The sequence below is a fragment of the Pelmatolapia mariae genome, linkage group LG4, assembly GCF_036321145.2.
Source record: "Pelmatolapia mariae isolate MD_Pm_ZW linkage group LG4, Pm_UMD_F_2, whole genome shotgun sequence".
Lineage (NCBI taxonomy): Eukaryota > Metazoa > Chordata > Actinopteri > Cichliformes > Cichlidae > Pelmatolapia > Pelmatolapia mariae.
In genome coordinates, this window is record NC_086230.1 from 19,358,431 (window position 1) to 19,375,068 (window position 16,638).

Here is a 16,638-nt window from a genome sequence, read left to right on the forward strand (position 1 = left end):
AGGACAAACGATTCAAAATGATCAGAGAACATCTTTAGTAGACCTTTTCTGAATTATGAATGTAACTTCTGACAAGTCCACTGTGCCACTCCACTGCTGAGAGAAGCTCCCCGTGTGATGGATCAGCTTTGCGCAACAGGTTCTCCAAAGAACATTTAAGCTCGAACTCCGATCCATGTAGGGAACAAAAAGAAGCATGCTGTCACCGCTTTGGCCCTTTGGCATCGAGCAGGAGATCAACTCATGGGATGTAGTGGATGCAGATTCAGGGTCAACTTTGGGAAGGCGCTGTCCAAAGTCTCGGTCTTTTTCACCATGGTCCTAATCTTCACCTACTTCTTCTACTGCCTCACCGGATTTTGTGATTCAGCTCCAAGAGCTGCATACAGACAACAAACTTCAGACTTGGACTATGACATTTTGGACGATCTGCGGCTACCCCGGCGCCTCTTCCCCGATGCGCCGTTTCAGCGGAACCGCACAAGCTCCGAGGACGCTCCGGTTGAGCCGTCACAGAATACGCTGGACAGCGAAAAGGAGACTGTCCAGAGCAACGGCATCCCCGTGTCCAACACTTTCGGGACCAAAAGGTTTCCGCAGGCGATTATAATCGGCGTGAAGAAAGGAGGGACACGCGCCCTGCTGGAGTTTCTCCGCATCCATCCGGACGTGAGAGCGTTCGGCGCGGAGCCGCACTTCTTCGACAGGTTTTACGATAAAGGGCTGGAGTGGTACAGGTAAGGATGAACGCACGAATCCACTCATGCAGAATGTGGCTGGCTTTTAGCTCAGGTTGGATAAAATCATAAAATGTAAAAACTGTAAATCGTGGACCATCGTAGGCAGTCCAAAACTTTAAAACGACACAGGGTGTTTGCTGTAAACACTGATGTGCTCTTTGTAAGTGAATCTGACAGGTTTATTTGGAAAAAGTTTGAACACGATTGCATATTTGGATGTCATGCCAGCCAATGCAGGATTGTATATGCTGAGGGTCAGCTGAGCAGCACTGATGTTTTTGCTGACATTTTATCACCTGTGCAGATGTGCTGATTTCCTCCGTCAATAGAAGAGACAGCAATGCATTGGCTGGTTGATAGATTCAGATCAGCTTTAGACAATGCTCCCCCTTTTGTGCTGCTCTAGATCAAAAGGGCTAGTGAGGTCCCAGAGGAGCATTTCATCATCTTGACAGTCATCTAAACACCATTTATTCACTTCAGCATGACATCCTGTATAGTGTTCCCCTTTTTGCTCTGCAACGGAGCCACAAAGAACCCATGCAAACATCACAGTGATTACTCTAACATGTAAAATCTACAGCAATACTGCATCATTATACCATATAAAGCACCTTGTTGTGATTTGGAGCTATATAAATAAAATTAAATTGAATTGAATTATAGAATTTAAAAAAAGCAAAAACACAAAAATCTGATTGACATGGAGAGCAAACACTGAGTGATGATCTTAGTTAATGTGATTGCACAGTTCCTTTACAAAAGGCACATAAAATGTTCATCAGCTACTTTCATACTGACAGCACATGATTTGGGGTGACCAGGCTGACCAGAGCCATCATTTGGGTGTAGTTAAGGCCCTAAAGAAGGATTTATTTGTGCGTGAAGCTGGTCCTGATCATCTCCATATGTTCTACGAGCTTCTGGACATGATCCCAGCTGAGCAGCGTGTGAGAACACAATGCCATTTGGGGACCTTTAAGCAAGAAAGGTGTCATAACTACACAGAGGTTTGACAGGGTAAGGATCGTGAATAACAGGCACTTTGATAGCAAGATGGTGTAATTCAATCTTCCTTTGCCTTATTTTCTAAACCCCCCTTTGCTGCCTTTTAATAGGGAACATAAGGACACATGGAAATGGTTTCACCACTGATAATTTTAGCATGCCGTTAAATTTCCTCTCTCTCACTTTTTCTCTGTGCACACACAAACACTCATATATACCGTATGTATGTTAGCAGTCTTAAGTACTATGTTACCTATCCTCTGTCTCTCCATGCCACATTTACAACTCCCCAGATTCTTCCCTATCACTTTCTCCTTTTCTCCTTGCTTCTCTTCTCTTCACTCTCCCTTCAGAATAGCAGAAAAAGCCCTTATGTGAAAATACCTGTGGCCAAACTGGTGTTTCCGGGGCATTTTTTTTTATGTGTGTTTTAATTAGACTGACTTGTGCTGTAAAGCTGTTAGGCCTTAATGGTGTAACACAGCACTGCCACTAACACGGCCTGTAAAAACACGGCCTGTAAAAGGTAGATCAGTCGTGCAGTAATATCGCCTAAACCCAACGACAAATCTAAGTCACCACATGCAACATGAACATTTTTCAAAGCGTAGCCAAGTTCAGAGGTGTAATTAAAGTAAAGTGATCACCTGTAAGTGTTTAAGAGATTAAATGGGAGTTCTGCATGGATATAACTGATAATACCTGCATTTGTTCACATTCACAGTATCAAAAGAACGTGAATGTGAATTATGGTTTTGTTTTTTGCTGTGGTTTTTTTTAAAGAAGTGAACTTCACTGAAAGTTGAGGCGGAGAAAAGTTGGAAGGATTAATGCAACAATGGAGAGCGACAGCAGCAACATGATACCGGATGAAATCACTGAAAGATGATTCCGCTGTTGTCACCGAATCGCAAAAATTGAGCAAATCTGTTTGCTGTCATCTGCAGTGACCCACAAAGAAGCCGCTGGAAGTTGTAGACAGCAGAATTTTGTGTATGTGTGTGTGTGTGTGTGTGTGTGTGTGTGTGTGTGTGTGTGTGTGTGTGTGTGTGTGTGTGTGTACGGGTTCGTACTATCCTGGTGGGGACCAAAATCTGACTTTTACTATTCTGGTGGGGACTTTCTGCACCGTGGGGACCAAAATCCAGGTCCCCTCGGGGTTGAAAGCAATTTTCACACTCAAAATGCGGTTTTACTGTCAGGGTTACAATTAGGTTATGGTTAGGTTTAGGGTAAGGGTTAGGGTTAGGCATTCATTTTTGATGGTTAGGGTTAGGGTAAGGGGCTAGGGAAAGCATTATGTCAATGGGATGTCCCCACGAGGATAGCAAACCAGACATGTGTGTGTGTGTGTGTGTGTGTGTGTGAGTCAGTGACAGAAAGAACTTATCCATGTGGAACAAGCAAGTCCTCCTCATCTGACTGTCAGTCACAGGGTCAACTCTCTGTCACATCTGGATGTGACACACACACACACACACACACACACACACACACACACACACACACACACACACACACACTCAATGCAGTGTAAAGCTGTAGTTTAAGACAGGCTCTGAAAACGCAACCCCTGCTTTGACATTTAATCTTTCTGAAGTTCTCTGTCTCATCTGATCTCATAAGACAGAGAACTGATTGTTGTAGATATTCCTCCAGATCATCCATTTAATATTACCACAGCACTTATTTATCCATATCATAAGTGATAAAGTGATGATAAACCGCTTTAATCCTGAATCTTTCCCTTCAGACAAATATGACCTTTGCGTGCTTATATATCTGCCATAATCCCCATGAAAAAAAATGGTGCGTTGGAACTGCTGTTGATTATTTTTACAGACGAGTCACGATTTTATAAGTAACAAACAGCCGCTTGCCAAGATACATGGTCACACACTGGCATATCTGAAAGCAATTTGTGCACTGTCATAGTCTGCTCTCTTTCTTGGATGAAGAAATAAGCACAAACCGAAGGCGACTGTAGCAGATGGATGAGGGTTGTAATCTGTCATATGTGAGTCGCTGCTGTCAGATGTTGGATGAAACCAGGGGCGATCTGCATGCTGGAGACACTTCATAGATTCAGCAGACAGAAGTACCCTCCCGTGCGTGTTGTTCCAACAGCACTGTCTTCTCGAAGACGAGCTCAGACCTCATGCATGTGTGTTTTCCATTGCTTTTATCTGAGCGATCAAGTCGGTCTCCGCTCTCTTTCCCTCTCCGCCCTGTCTGTCTCTTCATGCCGTTCTCTCGTTTGCATGTGTGCATACGAGCCCATTACGGGAATGGAAAAGCCACAAATAGTGCATTGAAAATAAGGCAAAGATTTAACGGTTTTCTGTGTTGTTTTACGGCTTTAAAGAGACTTCACAGAGTGATGGGTTTCATATGGGACTTAAGAGCCACCGCAGAAAGCTGAAAAACCTCAGCTTTCCATGGCACAATAGTTGTAATTGTCATGGCTTTGTCACAGTGATGAGGCCTGGAATGAGTAATGATTAAATTCTGTCTGATGACGTCAAAGTGAGCGCATTTATTTCTCATCTTGTAGAAGAACAAACTCTTTTTAAAAAGATTACTTCTTCATTTCTGTTTGAGGAAAAACTCAAGTTCTCATGGCTCATCAATATTTTACAAGGTTATCAATTAGCTGACCTGTAGTCTTGACACCACAAGCCATGCCTGATTGGATTGCAATTAAAACATGGTATAAATCCATTAAGGGTAACAGCACAAGGGCAAGCAAAAATGCCAGCTCTGCTAAAAATTACATCAGAAATGGATTTATGCAAACAAGACTGGAAATAGATGACAACAGATCAAAATAAGAGGAGGACATGCCGATCTTTATGGGGTCAGACTGATATACACATTTGATTTTATTATTTTAAAACGTATAATCAGCATTTACACCAGCACCAAAATTTTATTTTATCCCTTGATTTTTCTAGCATAACCATTAAAAAATAGATATCTGCACATTTTAAAGGTCTCTCTCTATTTTTTTTTAGATTACTGTTATATTTCAGCTTTAGTTACTCTGGAAATCATGACGATGAGAGTCCTAGCCAAAAAAGACAGCAGTGCAATCAACTGAGTTGCATAAACTAGACCACATGCACAAATATAAACAGAATAATACACAAATTAACTATGCAAAAATACAGCTGGTGAAAATAAAATACGAGGACAACCAATATTTATAAACGTCAGCAGCAATGAAGCCTAAAACATCAATATAGTCTCATGCCAGAAACAAGGGTAATAATATTCGGGCAAAACATTTGCAGGATGAAGGAACTGCATCCAAGTCATTTAAAATCGCCTTAGATTCATTTTAGTGTGACCACTTCCTTAAATTTTAGCTGATTGTATATAAAAGATGGACGCAACCACGGTGCGGTCACCCACTGGTTAGTGAAATGCTGGCTTGAAGCCTTGAGCTGAGCGCTCTCACTGCCACCATCAGGCATCACTTGTGCGTGGTGAGGATTTGCCGGCTGGTAGGGTAGCAACATGACAGTCCCAAGGCTGGCAGCTCCAAAGCATACCCTGCTTTATCCTCCTTTGGACTCTCATGGAGACTTTAAATTACAAAGTGAATGACATGTTCTATTAGGTAAGACTTGAAATTTGCATCTGAGCCCACAAACTCATCAGGAAAGTGTTTAGTGAGGTCATAGATCAAAGGAGCCAAAGGCGTGTTTTCCCATAGGCTGAGGTTTTGGAGAGACATGGCTGCTAACCATGTCACATCAACATGTGTTGCTGTAGGGTCAAGTGAATAAGGCCCCGTTCACACTGGCCTTTTAAGAGGGGGAAAATGTGTATTCTCCAACCAGTTGCTGCAGGCTGATGGCAGGCACGATGGAATCTAGCGCTAAACTCTACACAGGCCTAGAGCTCTGGTTGGTGACCCATAGCGACCACCAGCAACCCCAACCAGTTGGCACAGACCTCCTTGCAATTGCTTTGGTTGCCAGCAGAACACCACAGCTGCTGGTAATTTGCATGGAAAACGCCAACTGGTCTGCAAACACTCATCAACAATTCTCAGAGCTGTAGGGAAGCTGTGAAAACAGCAACACAAACTAGAAGTTGCCTTCAAAGTAAAAGTTGCACCTTTTGAAATGTGTTGGCTGCAGCACCGGGGCACAATCCTTTCTTCAAATGTGAACATTCTCTGTTTACGGTTTGCATTGCAGTTCTTTTAGTTTTTATTACGTAAGTGTTTGCAGACATGTTAGCATCTTCTATGCACAATAATGTAATTGCTGTCACTGAAGGTTTGCAAACCTATATGTCAAGTATAATCCATTCAGCCGAAAGAAAAATAAGATATTTTCAGGCACTTTATTCAGCTGGGACAGATTTGTGTGCACATCATTTAACAATTTATATCTTTAATATTATTTGAAGTATAAATAAGACAAGATATAGCCACAGTTAAGTCCATAAGTATCTGGACAATGACACACTATAATTTTGTGGTTTAACAAAATCATTGCTTTTTAGGAATTACAACCATTTCTATGCATAGCCCCCCTTTTGCATGTGCTCGCCCTGAGTCCAAATAACAAAAGTTATGTCACTGTCTAAATACTTAAGGTACTAATGGTACACTTTGGATTGTTCCAAAGTCATCCTGTGCTTTGTGCATGCTTTATCTCAGTATTATCCGTGAGGGCAGATTCAGGCACTTACCCTGTCAGTTTGGATTTTTGACAGCTGAAATGGTGAAAGTGGAGCCTAATGCACATCCACGGGGGAACGTTTTCCAGAGTGAGGGTGATTTTCTCAACACCTCATTCTGTGTACAGCCCTCAGGCCATTAGCCTTAGACGCTGAACATGGCTGATTGGTGTAACAGGCCAGGAAGTGGTCTCCGTAGTGTTGGGTTGTAGTGTGTTTTAATGGTGCCAGGTTTTGGCTGGTCTTAAGTCTAGGTGGTATTATAAGGTTTGAAAATAGCCACATTCACACTTCATATGGTGGGAATTATAATAATTTGGGGTGCTTTGTAATCCATTATGGGGCGCCTGTAAAATCTTGGGGAGGTTTCTGTCTTGTCTTTTTTTCCCCTCAGCTCTATGCTGCAGTTAGCTGGTGAGAAAAGTACTTTTTGAAGAAATAATAGTTTGGGCCAAAATGAAATGTTTCAAATGCTTGGTAGTCATGTTCAGTCAGGCAACCATTTCCAGAAAAGAATGGCGTGAGCCTGAAAAAACACGAGAGTATCCAATGGAAACACAATCATATGGCTCCTGGGAAATTTGAAAAGACTATGTTTTACCACATAGCTTCGATGTTTAAAGGGTTTGAATGAATCCAGATCTATAAAAGAAAAGTATGTGTCTGATTCTCATAAGAGATGAACAACAACAGAGACACACTCACAATTTTCTCTTTTAGCTCTTGGGTTCATCAAACTTCAGCAAAATCTGTCTTGATTATTAAAAATCCCTGTTTACATATTTATGACAATGTTAACATGCTGATAATTGGTTTAATAATTACAGAGTTTTCACCGCCTTAGCGCAGGGTGTTAGCATGCTAACATTTGCTAATTTGTGCTTAACCTAAAGCAGAGCTGAGGCTTAGAAGATCACAGCAACTCTCTGCATGTCCTCCTTCCCTGCATTTATGAATCTTCCCTCTGGTCTTCCTCCTGTCTGGCAGCTCCATATTAAGCATCCTTTGTCCAGTATATCCACTATCCCTACTCTGCCTGTGTCCAATCAATCTTAGCCTTGCCTCTACTCAACTTTGTCTCCAAAGTCCTCAACCTGGGCTGTCCGTCTGATATACTCATTTCTAATACTGTAAGGATGCCCAAAGAAAATCAGAGCATGCTCTTCAGCTCTGCCAACTCGAGCTCAGCCCTTCTATCTTTTTGGCAGCCCCATCATGTCCAAATAAAACATCATATCAGGTCTCGCTACCAACTTGTGAACCTTCTGTAACAAATCACCCCTGACACTCATCGCCACCCACTCCACCCTCCTGCCTGCACTCTGTTCTTCAGCTCTCATGCGCAATGACCTTTAATTTGGATGATTGACCTCAAGTGTTTAAACTCATCCACCTTAATTGTTGATTAATATATATGTGGAAATATTGCAATTTGTACTTGGTGATTGTGCTTGAAAATTGTCAGGGAGTTCACTAAGATATTGGAATGAAACTTGATGGACAAACGCATACAGAAAGACTGAATCTTAGATCCATCCATTTCTTTTTATAGCTATCATAGGGAAAGAAGCAGGGCACAGCACAAAGAAACAAACAACCTACAGCCAGTTTTGAAATACCAATTAACCAAACCAGTGCATGTCTTCGTACTGTGGGAGGAAGCTGGATACCCCCATGCAGGCAGGCTGAGAACACGCAAAGACCTTCGCTTGCTGGTAGATTCAAACCCAGATTCTCCCCCCAGTGAGAATTCTGCCCTTGTGGACGTCAACTTCCCAGCAAAGCATCACGGACTTCACATCCTGTCAGGACTCCTAATTATAACTGGACATTCAGTCTTTAATTGGGCATCGACCTGCATAAAGTAATTCCTTTATAGATAGACTCCCCCCTTCCCATGTATGTGTGTGATTTTAACTCCTTTCCACCCACACACTCACACTCTGGTCTCTGTGGAAGTGTAGCACTTCAGCCAACCTCATGCAGAGAAAACCATTTACTAACTCCATTACTTTGTAGAGGAAAACATCATCCAATGCAATTAAAACTAGTGGGTGGCAACAGTTTTTTCTCGCAGCTGGGTTCCAATTGTGATCAAACCATCCAGTGGTCCTGTGACTGACACTTGCAGAGGTGTTTAGTGTGTTTGTGTCTGGTTGAAAGTCACTTTAGTGGTAACACACGCACATACGCAATACTATTTGTAAAGTTTCTGCTCCACACTTTCTCATTCAATGTTTTACTTTCTACACATCAGTTTATGTTCTTTTCCAACTTTGATGTGTGACACTTTGAGGTCTCGAACATGGCGATAGCAGGGGAAAAACTGCACTTTGTATCCTAGAGACAATAATGCCTCCTGCTCTATATGTTCACTTCCTTGTAGCTAGATGAGATTTGCCTCACACTCTTGTTTGTACTGGTTTAGCCCACCTTAGCTTGGTCAGAGGGGAATAGCAACATATGTTTCATCCAGACATGATGCTGTAAATCAAGGTTCCCACACTTATCCTGTCAGACTGACAGACTTTCCGTTGCCTCCAGGTTGCTTCTGTCACCCTTCGAGCATAGCGACACAGTTGGGAAATGTTTTCCTCAGTTTGACATTTATGCTCTCTCTCATTTTTATAGCCTTGATTTTTCACCACCTGTTTAATTGGATCTCAGCTGAAAAAGCCTTTTGGTGTAGATGCCTGCCAAAGCAGAAGCCTCCTTCAGGAAGACCGTGTGTAGCGTATCTGGCCCGGTAAATCGCTGTGATAACTGATGGAATTTCAGATTGACAAACCGACGTGATAATTGGTTTTTCCGGCTCCACTTCTGTGCAGAATACCTATTGTTTCTGCGCCGCAGGAGTATGTGGCTCCCGCTTCAGCGGGAGAGCCCGTAATCTTGGGGGGCAGGAAGTCTCTTGGCCACATCCTTGTTGCCAGGGTTGTTATTTAATCTTATGATCCAGGCTCCCTCGAACATATCAGTAGAGTAATCAGCTCTGGAGCACTTCAGGGAGGAAAAGCACTACATCCTTTTAACAGCAGGGAGTTCCAGACTAGAGTGGCGAGTCAGCAAGGCTTTCCGATACAACGCTAAATAGAAAACATGTTTGAGTTCTTCCCTTTGCATATTTAAATGTTAACAATAGTAGGCTAAAAGGCATTTCCCTTAAGCTAAATCAAAGAGGTGTATGTAAAGCATATGTTATTGCAGATTAATCGTCCCTGATCTGTTTACAGTATACTGACACCACATACAGACAGATTTATGACAGAAAATGGCCTCTATCGATTCTCCGATAATGAGACTGATTGTGATGAGGGAGATAGGGACCTGAGCAGAGTGGGGGTAAAGTCACAATTCATTAACTATTCATGAATATGGAAAGACAACTTATGGTCAATTACAGAAGTGTCACTTATGCGAAGAAGTGAAGGACAAATCCAAAACTATGAATGAGAAAGCAGAAGATGGACACTGTGGGTGTAAGGATGCTCATTTTCTCATCAGTATTCACTGACACCTCCGTGCTCAAATATGCACATGTGCAAAAAAGCATTCATACACACACCGACACACACTGAGCACAATCTGTCATATAGAGACAGACGTATTGATCAGACACAGATAAACAGGGGACGGGCAGGCAGTGATAGGCCATTTACAGCTCTTGAAATTGGATAGTAATCAATTAATGGTCTTTTATTATGGGGATCATTTAATGGGGATGGATTGAAACGGCTTAACTTTAAGTGAAGAGGAAAGACTCAGATCTCTAAAAGTTTCCTTCTCACTCAAAGTCATGTACTTTATTGTGCACTTTTAACCTTTGTTTCCTCTTAAAACTTCTACAGAGAACATTTTACATAAATAACAGACCAAACTAAACACTGAACCACAGAATACAGTTTCCATCAGGAGTTAAATGAGCAAGAACACCTTGTTAGTACCACATTGGACTCTCTTTTTACTTTAGAGCTGACTTAATTCTTTGTGGCATAGATTTACTAAGTTTCTGGAAAACGTCCTCAGAGATTTAGGTCCATGTTGACATGGCAGTATCAAACAGTTGCCCAAGATTTGTCAGCTCTGTACGTCCATGATGGGAATCTCTCATTCCACCACATTCCAAAAATGTTCTATTGGGTTGGGAGCTGGTGACCTGAGAGGCTGTTTGAGTACTGTGAATCCAATGTCCAAGAAACCAGTTTGACATGATTAGAGTTTTGTGACATTTCACATGATCCTGCTAGAAGGAACCATCAGAAGATGGGTACAGTGTGGTCATAAAGGGATGGACTAGTCTGTGACATTTTTTAATTAATTAGTAATAAGGGTCCCAACAATCTACCGCCAGCAACCCTAACTGTTGATACAGGCAGGATGAATCAGTGCTTATGTTGCTTATGTCAAATTCTGACCCTACTATCTGAGTGTTACAGCACAAATTGAGACTCATTAGACTAGGTAACTTTTTTTTCTCCAATCTTTTATTGTCCAGTTTTGGCGAGCTTGTGCAAACTGCAGCATCGGGTTCCTGTTCTCAACTGACAGGAAAGGAATCGGTGTGGTCTTCTGCTGCTTTAGCCCATCTCCTTCAAGGTTCAACATGTTGTTTGTTCAGAAATGCTCTTTTGCATACCTTGGTTGTAGTGAGTGGTTATTTGAGTTGCTGTTCCCTCCTGATCAGCTCAAAGCAGTCTGGCCACATCAACAAGGCATTTTCAGCCAGAGAACTGCCACTCACTTTTTTTTTTCAACCCTAGAGATGATTGTGTGGGAGAATCCCAGTAGATGAGCAGTTTCTGAAATGCCAGCCAGTCTGGCACCAACAACCATATTTTATTCAAAGTCATTTAAATCAACTTTTTTCTCTGTTCTGATGCTCAGTTTGAAATTCTGCAAGTCTTGACCATGTGTACATGCTTAAACGCATTGAGTCGCAGCCACGCGATTGGCTAATTATATGTTTGCGTTAATGAGCAGTTGAGGTTAATGATGCTTAATGAAGCGTGTGTGAGCACTGTTTTTACAAAGAAGGTTAATGCAATTGCACAAAACCTATCTAGGTGGTTAAAAGTTCTTATAATGAGATTTTACTATGTGTTTGGTTGACTTTGTTGAAGCGTTAAGATCTTCATTTTGAGTGAAATATCAAAAGCCTATTTCTTGTTCTTCATTTGATGTACATTTTCTCATATTTCCCTGGTATATTGTGTTAGATATGTTTTTAAAGAGCAAAAGTAAAGTCAGTGAACTTGCATGGACTACAGTCATCTGCTGCTTTGTTTCCCTGAAAGGGAAGTCATGAAACTTTGCTGAACCTTAATTCCCTCAGATCAAAGAGGAAACACTTTAAATAATGTGGGCATGCAACTGTCATTACTCAAGTAAACCCATTTGAAAGTGTTTATTTTCCTAATTGATTAAAAGCATTTTTACTACATTGCACTAATACACGGTTACTTTACAAATACTCATTAAAATAACCAGGAAAATGAAAAACAAATCCCCCCTTGGACGTCATCTACACTTCTGAATGGCCTTTTGTCATTGACATTTGGAATTAATGCAAACTTGCAATCTGAAACAAATAAAGCACATATGCTCCATTACTTGTTTATTTTATGGGAAACCACATGAACGCTCTCTGTTTCCAGTAACACAGTAAAGGATGTGTTGGGTAAATGAACTGCAGGCGATTCATTTGCTGCTTTAAACATTGCTCATCATCCATTTGTCGTGCAAACAATTTGTTTCTGAAATCCAAATCCACCACAATGCTGGCTCAGGCAGTTTGTCAATGTTAAATGTAAACACATGAATAAATGCTGGACCTGTTGAACGCCATGTTTTCCCTCGGTGTCTGTTGGCCAGATATTGCTGAAATAAGAGGAGTCCGCATCAGTCAAGGGTGTTTCATGCAGCTGTGACTCGATGGTTTTAAATCAAATCAGTAGAAGAAGAAAAAGTTGCTCAATCATCTCAGGAGAGCAGGTGCCATGAAAGATAAATCAGCAGAATAGATGTCACTGCACTGGTTAAAGCTTAAGGTACATTTTGCATCGTAATGCAAAATCTATCACCCCAACATAGTAACACCTAATTTAACACAAGTCTTTCCACTGGTATATTCTACCCAGCATCCCTCCTCATTACTGCCATGTGTTTAACACACTAGCTGAGCTCAGCAGCTCGCCATCCCGGTCGCACTTCCTGCAGACTTTGGCCTGCTTGAGTCCTTGTTGGAACCTATTGGGGAGGTGATGGTGAGGGGGTGGGCATTTTGCTCTTGCAGGAAGAAGAGGGGGTGGAAATCTGTAGGAAATTGCTGTTAAGTGGTTCTCGAGGCTTTGTGGTTTTGACTCACTGGGCCCGTGGTGAGTGGATGGTCCTGTTCTGCAGACCTTGCAGTGAGACTCGGAGGGGCTGTCTGGGGCCCTCGAACATTAACAGAGTAGTGTCTGAAGCTTTGATCACACAGATTTTGAGATGCTTTAATAGCAACAGTATGTGATGTTCTTACATTATCTCTTAATGGTCTTTTTGCTGAATGTAGCATGGGATTAAAACAGCAAGTGGTGCTGGTTTTGAGTTATAAACATTGAAACTTTATTGTGGTAGCTCAGAAACCAGTGCTGTAATTTTGACAAAATGTGAAAATATTGTGCAGCCGGATCAAGAGTGTTTTGTTGAGTTAAATACATGTAACATAGCAGGTTCACACAACTTGGCTCAACATATAACGTAAGCAGACTATGGACATAATGTCTTCAAGTGGCCAAATAAAAAAATAAAAAAACACTTCAAAAAATCAAAACAAGTGAAATTAAGCTCCAGACCTGCTGGATGTACTGAAGTGAAATAGACTGTGTCAATATTTATCTGACAGTTTCTTCTTTTTTAATTTAGGAACCTGATGCCTCGGACACTCGACGGGCAGATCACTATGGAGAAGACACCCAGCTACTTTGTCACCAAAGAGGCTCCAAGTCGCATCTGCACTATGAATTGTCAAACCAAGCTTATTGTCGTCGTCAGGGACCCGGTGACGAGGGCTGTGTCTGACTACACCCAGACGCTGTCCAAGAACCCAGGGCTTCCATCCTTCCAGAGCCTCGCTTTGAAAAACTCCTCCACAGGTTTGATTGATACCACGTGGAGTGCTGTGCGCATCGGCCTCTATGCCAAGCACCTGGAGAACTGGCTCCAGTACTTCCATTTGTCTCATTTTCTGTTTGTTAGCGGCGAACGACTGGTGTCTGATCCAGCTGGGGAGATGGGCCGAGTTCAGGACTTCCTGGGTTTGAAAAGGGTTGTTTCAGACAAGCACTTCTACTTCAACCAGACAAAAGGTTTTCCCTGCTTGAAGAAGCCAGAGGGGAGCAGCAGACCCCGCTGCCTCGGAAAGTCTAAAGGCAGACCTCATCCCCAGATCCCCTCTGAGGTACTGCAGAGACTCAGAGACTTCTACAGGCCCTTCAACCACCGTTTCTACCAGATGAGTGGACAGGACTTTGGCTGGGACTAAGCAAGAGTCTTCTTTGTGGAGAGATGCTCATTTACTGTTTCCACAGGGCTAATGTTCTCAGGTACTGGGAGAGACAAAGTCCATTCTGCCTCAGTGGAGTCAACACGACATGCAGCACTCATGAACTGTCACTGTTTTGTTGTATTTTGAGGCTCAGACGGACATAGTGCTGCTAATATGAAAACGACAAATTTAGTTAATGGCTTAAATATATAACCGTTAAACTGTTTTTGACATTCTTTATGTACAGATTAGAAGAAAAGGTGATATTTATAGTTTCTGTTGAATACAACAGGTATTTTTTTATTATTATTATTAAAGAAGTGTATTTATTACGTGACAAAGCAGGACATAATACCAACATTTGACAGGACATTGAGAGTAATGTCATACTCTTTGCCTGCATTTACATATTTTCCAGTCTTTTGAATGCTACATACAGTTTGATGTTGCAGGACATTCCTCAGTGCATTGCAGTTGATATACCAATGATACCTCATTTGTAAATATTAAGTCGAAACCATGCGTAGACACATTCCATTTGTAAGTATTTACCAATAAAAGCCGCATCATATTTTATATTGTAATTCCTGGATGGGATCAATTGTATCAGCTGTTACTCACAATAAATTGCTACTTTTGATCTGTGATTATTCTGAACCACTGTAACTGTAAAAAAAAAAGTGTTCAAATTACAGTGTATAAAAAATGTGCCTCTGATTCTCTGTGTTGTGAAGTAAACTTTTATCTGATGTGACAAACTAATTTGTTTTCATTTCATGTGTTAGCGTTAAGGTCAGTTTTTGTGTGGTTACATCAGGGTGCAAAATTGTCACCAGAGGTTGAAGACTGTACTGTACTGCCCATTCTCTGTGTAATACAGTTTACACAGCTGGCTCTTTTCATATCAAGAAAACAAAGACAAAGTCCTGTGAAAACAAAGGAATGTGTAAGTACCATCCATGAAAGTTCTTAGACTGTTTAAACGTTTTAAAAATATGGTTTCTTAGAGAAAAAGTGTCTCTGTGGCTCAATTTGCAATAAGTGGACCATCTGGGGATAAGCTGACCATTTAATTGAATGAGTTAAACAAGACTAAACCAATCAAATGAAGTTTAAATTTCAATATCTTTTGATTGCATTTAAAGAATAGAATAGAAAAGAATAGAATAGAATATATCTCTATTGTCACTACCATACATATGTTGTACAGTGCAACAAAATCTGATTTGCAGCTGTACAGGTGTTCAAAGAAGGATTATATTAATTAATGTTAATGAAAAATGCAGGACACAAGAAAACCTCCCCCCCTAAAAAAATCTAACAAGTTAAACCGAGACGTTATTGAGCAAAATTAAATAAAAACATAAATTAGAATGATTAAATAAATTAAATACTGTTACCAAAACTATCGGAGATTGAAACAAAGTAATGCCACTCAAATTAATAAAAAGAAAAAAAGAGTTACCGCCAGAATTTAACTGCCCCAAAAGTGAGATGTGTAGCATCAATATATGTTTATAATCAGGTGCAAAGTATATTCTGGTTCTCATCAGCGAAGGGTTTGGTGTTCTCTACAGTTCAGATTTAATTTAACTTCAGTGGCTTTTGAAGGGGTGAGTGGCTCAATTTAGCCCACACATTTGACTCACTTTGACCCAAAGGTGCCATTTTGGAGAAAACTAGTTAGCTCATTAATTCAGGCTAATATTTAGCTAAATTATTTGCACACATCATAAATACTTTTGGACCTGGACAAAGACAGCAGGCATTACATCTGCTATTTTTTTTTACATTTCTTTAACAAGCCAAATATGATATATAGCACTAAGATGCCAAAGGCACTTTTTAAAGTAAATTGGTGTTGTGCACTCGTCTCAGGTGCATCACAGTCTGGCAGAAATGAGTTTCAAAATTAACAATCACATATCAATAAAAGTGCCTCTCTGACTTCTTGGGCTGTAATCTGTCAACCATCCATCTCATGAACGATGTCACAAGGCTGAAGATACGTTCAGTTTTTGGCAAAATCATTTTTATATATGCTTTATTTATCCAGATAAAAGTGTTTTTGATATTAAAAATGCCATTTTCAAGAGGGCAGCAGAAATGCCATCACAGTTGTGAGTACAAGCTTGTGTCCACCTGCAGCTGGGCTTGTGACTCCTCCCAGTCTCGAATATAGGATTTTCGGCAAATTAGGTGAAAGTGAATGTGTCTGAAAAACAATTCAGTTCCACTTTTTTATCAATAATTTATTTCAAATATATGTTCTTTTGCCTCCATTAATAACATGCTTCCCCATAGAAAAGAAAAGTTAACTAAAACTTAACCAAAAGATCAACTTCTTGCTGACTGCCTCTCTTTCTCTCTCACGTTGCCCTTGTTCACCCCTCCTCCCATCACTCAGGAGAAATCTCACTCTCTCTGCCCTCTAGTCCCCAGTCTCTCACACTGCTTGTCCTTACCACTTCCATGCAGTGCGACCACATTACAGTCTGAGGCCTCCATGTGTTGTGGCCTTTAATTATGAAATATGTCAGATCACACAGAAAAAAAAACCCCGTCCTTTCACTCGGGGCTTACAATTAACAGCAGAGATCTTCTCTTTCATGGTGTATATTCCTGTGTGGAAGAAAATAAAAGGTTCCTGTGAAGCAACTAACAAAA

The 16,638-nt window shown here is 41.0% G+C and overlaps 1 protein-coding gene across 1 annotated transcript; it reads left to right on the forward strand.

Moving 5' to 3' along the window:
• Positions 1-243: 243 nt before the first annotated feature.
• On the forward strand, positions 244-13,968 carry LOC134626182 (heparan sulfate glucosamine 3-O-sulfotransferase 6-like). Its single transcript, XM_063471758.1, has 2 exons — positions 244-737; positions 13,350-13,968. The coding sequence occupies exons 1-2, from the start codon at positions 244-246 to the stop codon at positions 13,966-13,968; spliced, it is 1,113 nt and encodes a 370-aa protein (XP_063327828.1).
• Positions 13,969-16,638: the final 2,670 nt, after the last annotated feature.

Excerpts from the sequence above, each read along its gene's own strand:
- LOC134626182 (XM_063471758.1), top strand. The coding sequence starts at position 244 with ATGGGATGTAGTGGATGCAGATTCAGGGTCAACTTTGGGAAGGCGCTG. Across the intron at positions 738-13,349 it reads AAAGGGCTGGAGTGGTACAG|GAACCTGATGCCTCGGACAC; the intron begins GTAAGGATGAAC and ends TTTTTAATTTAG.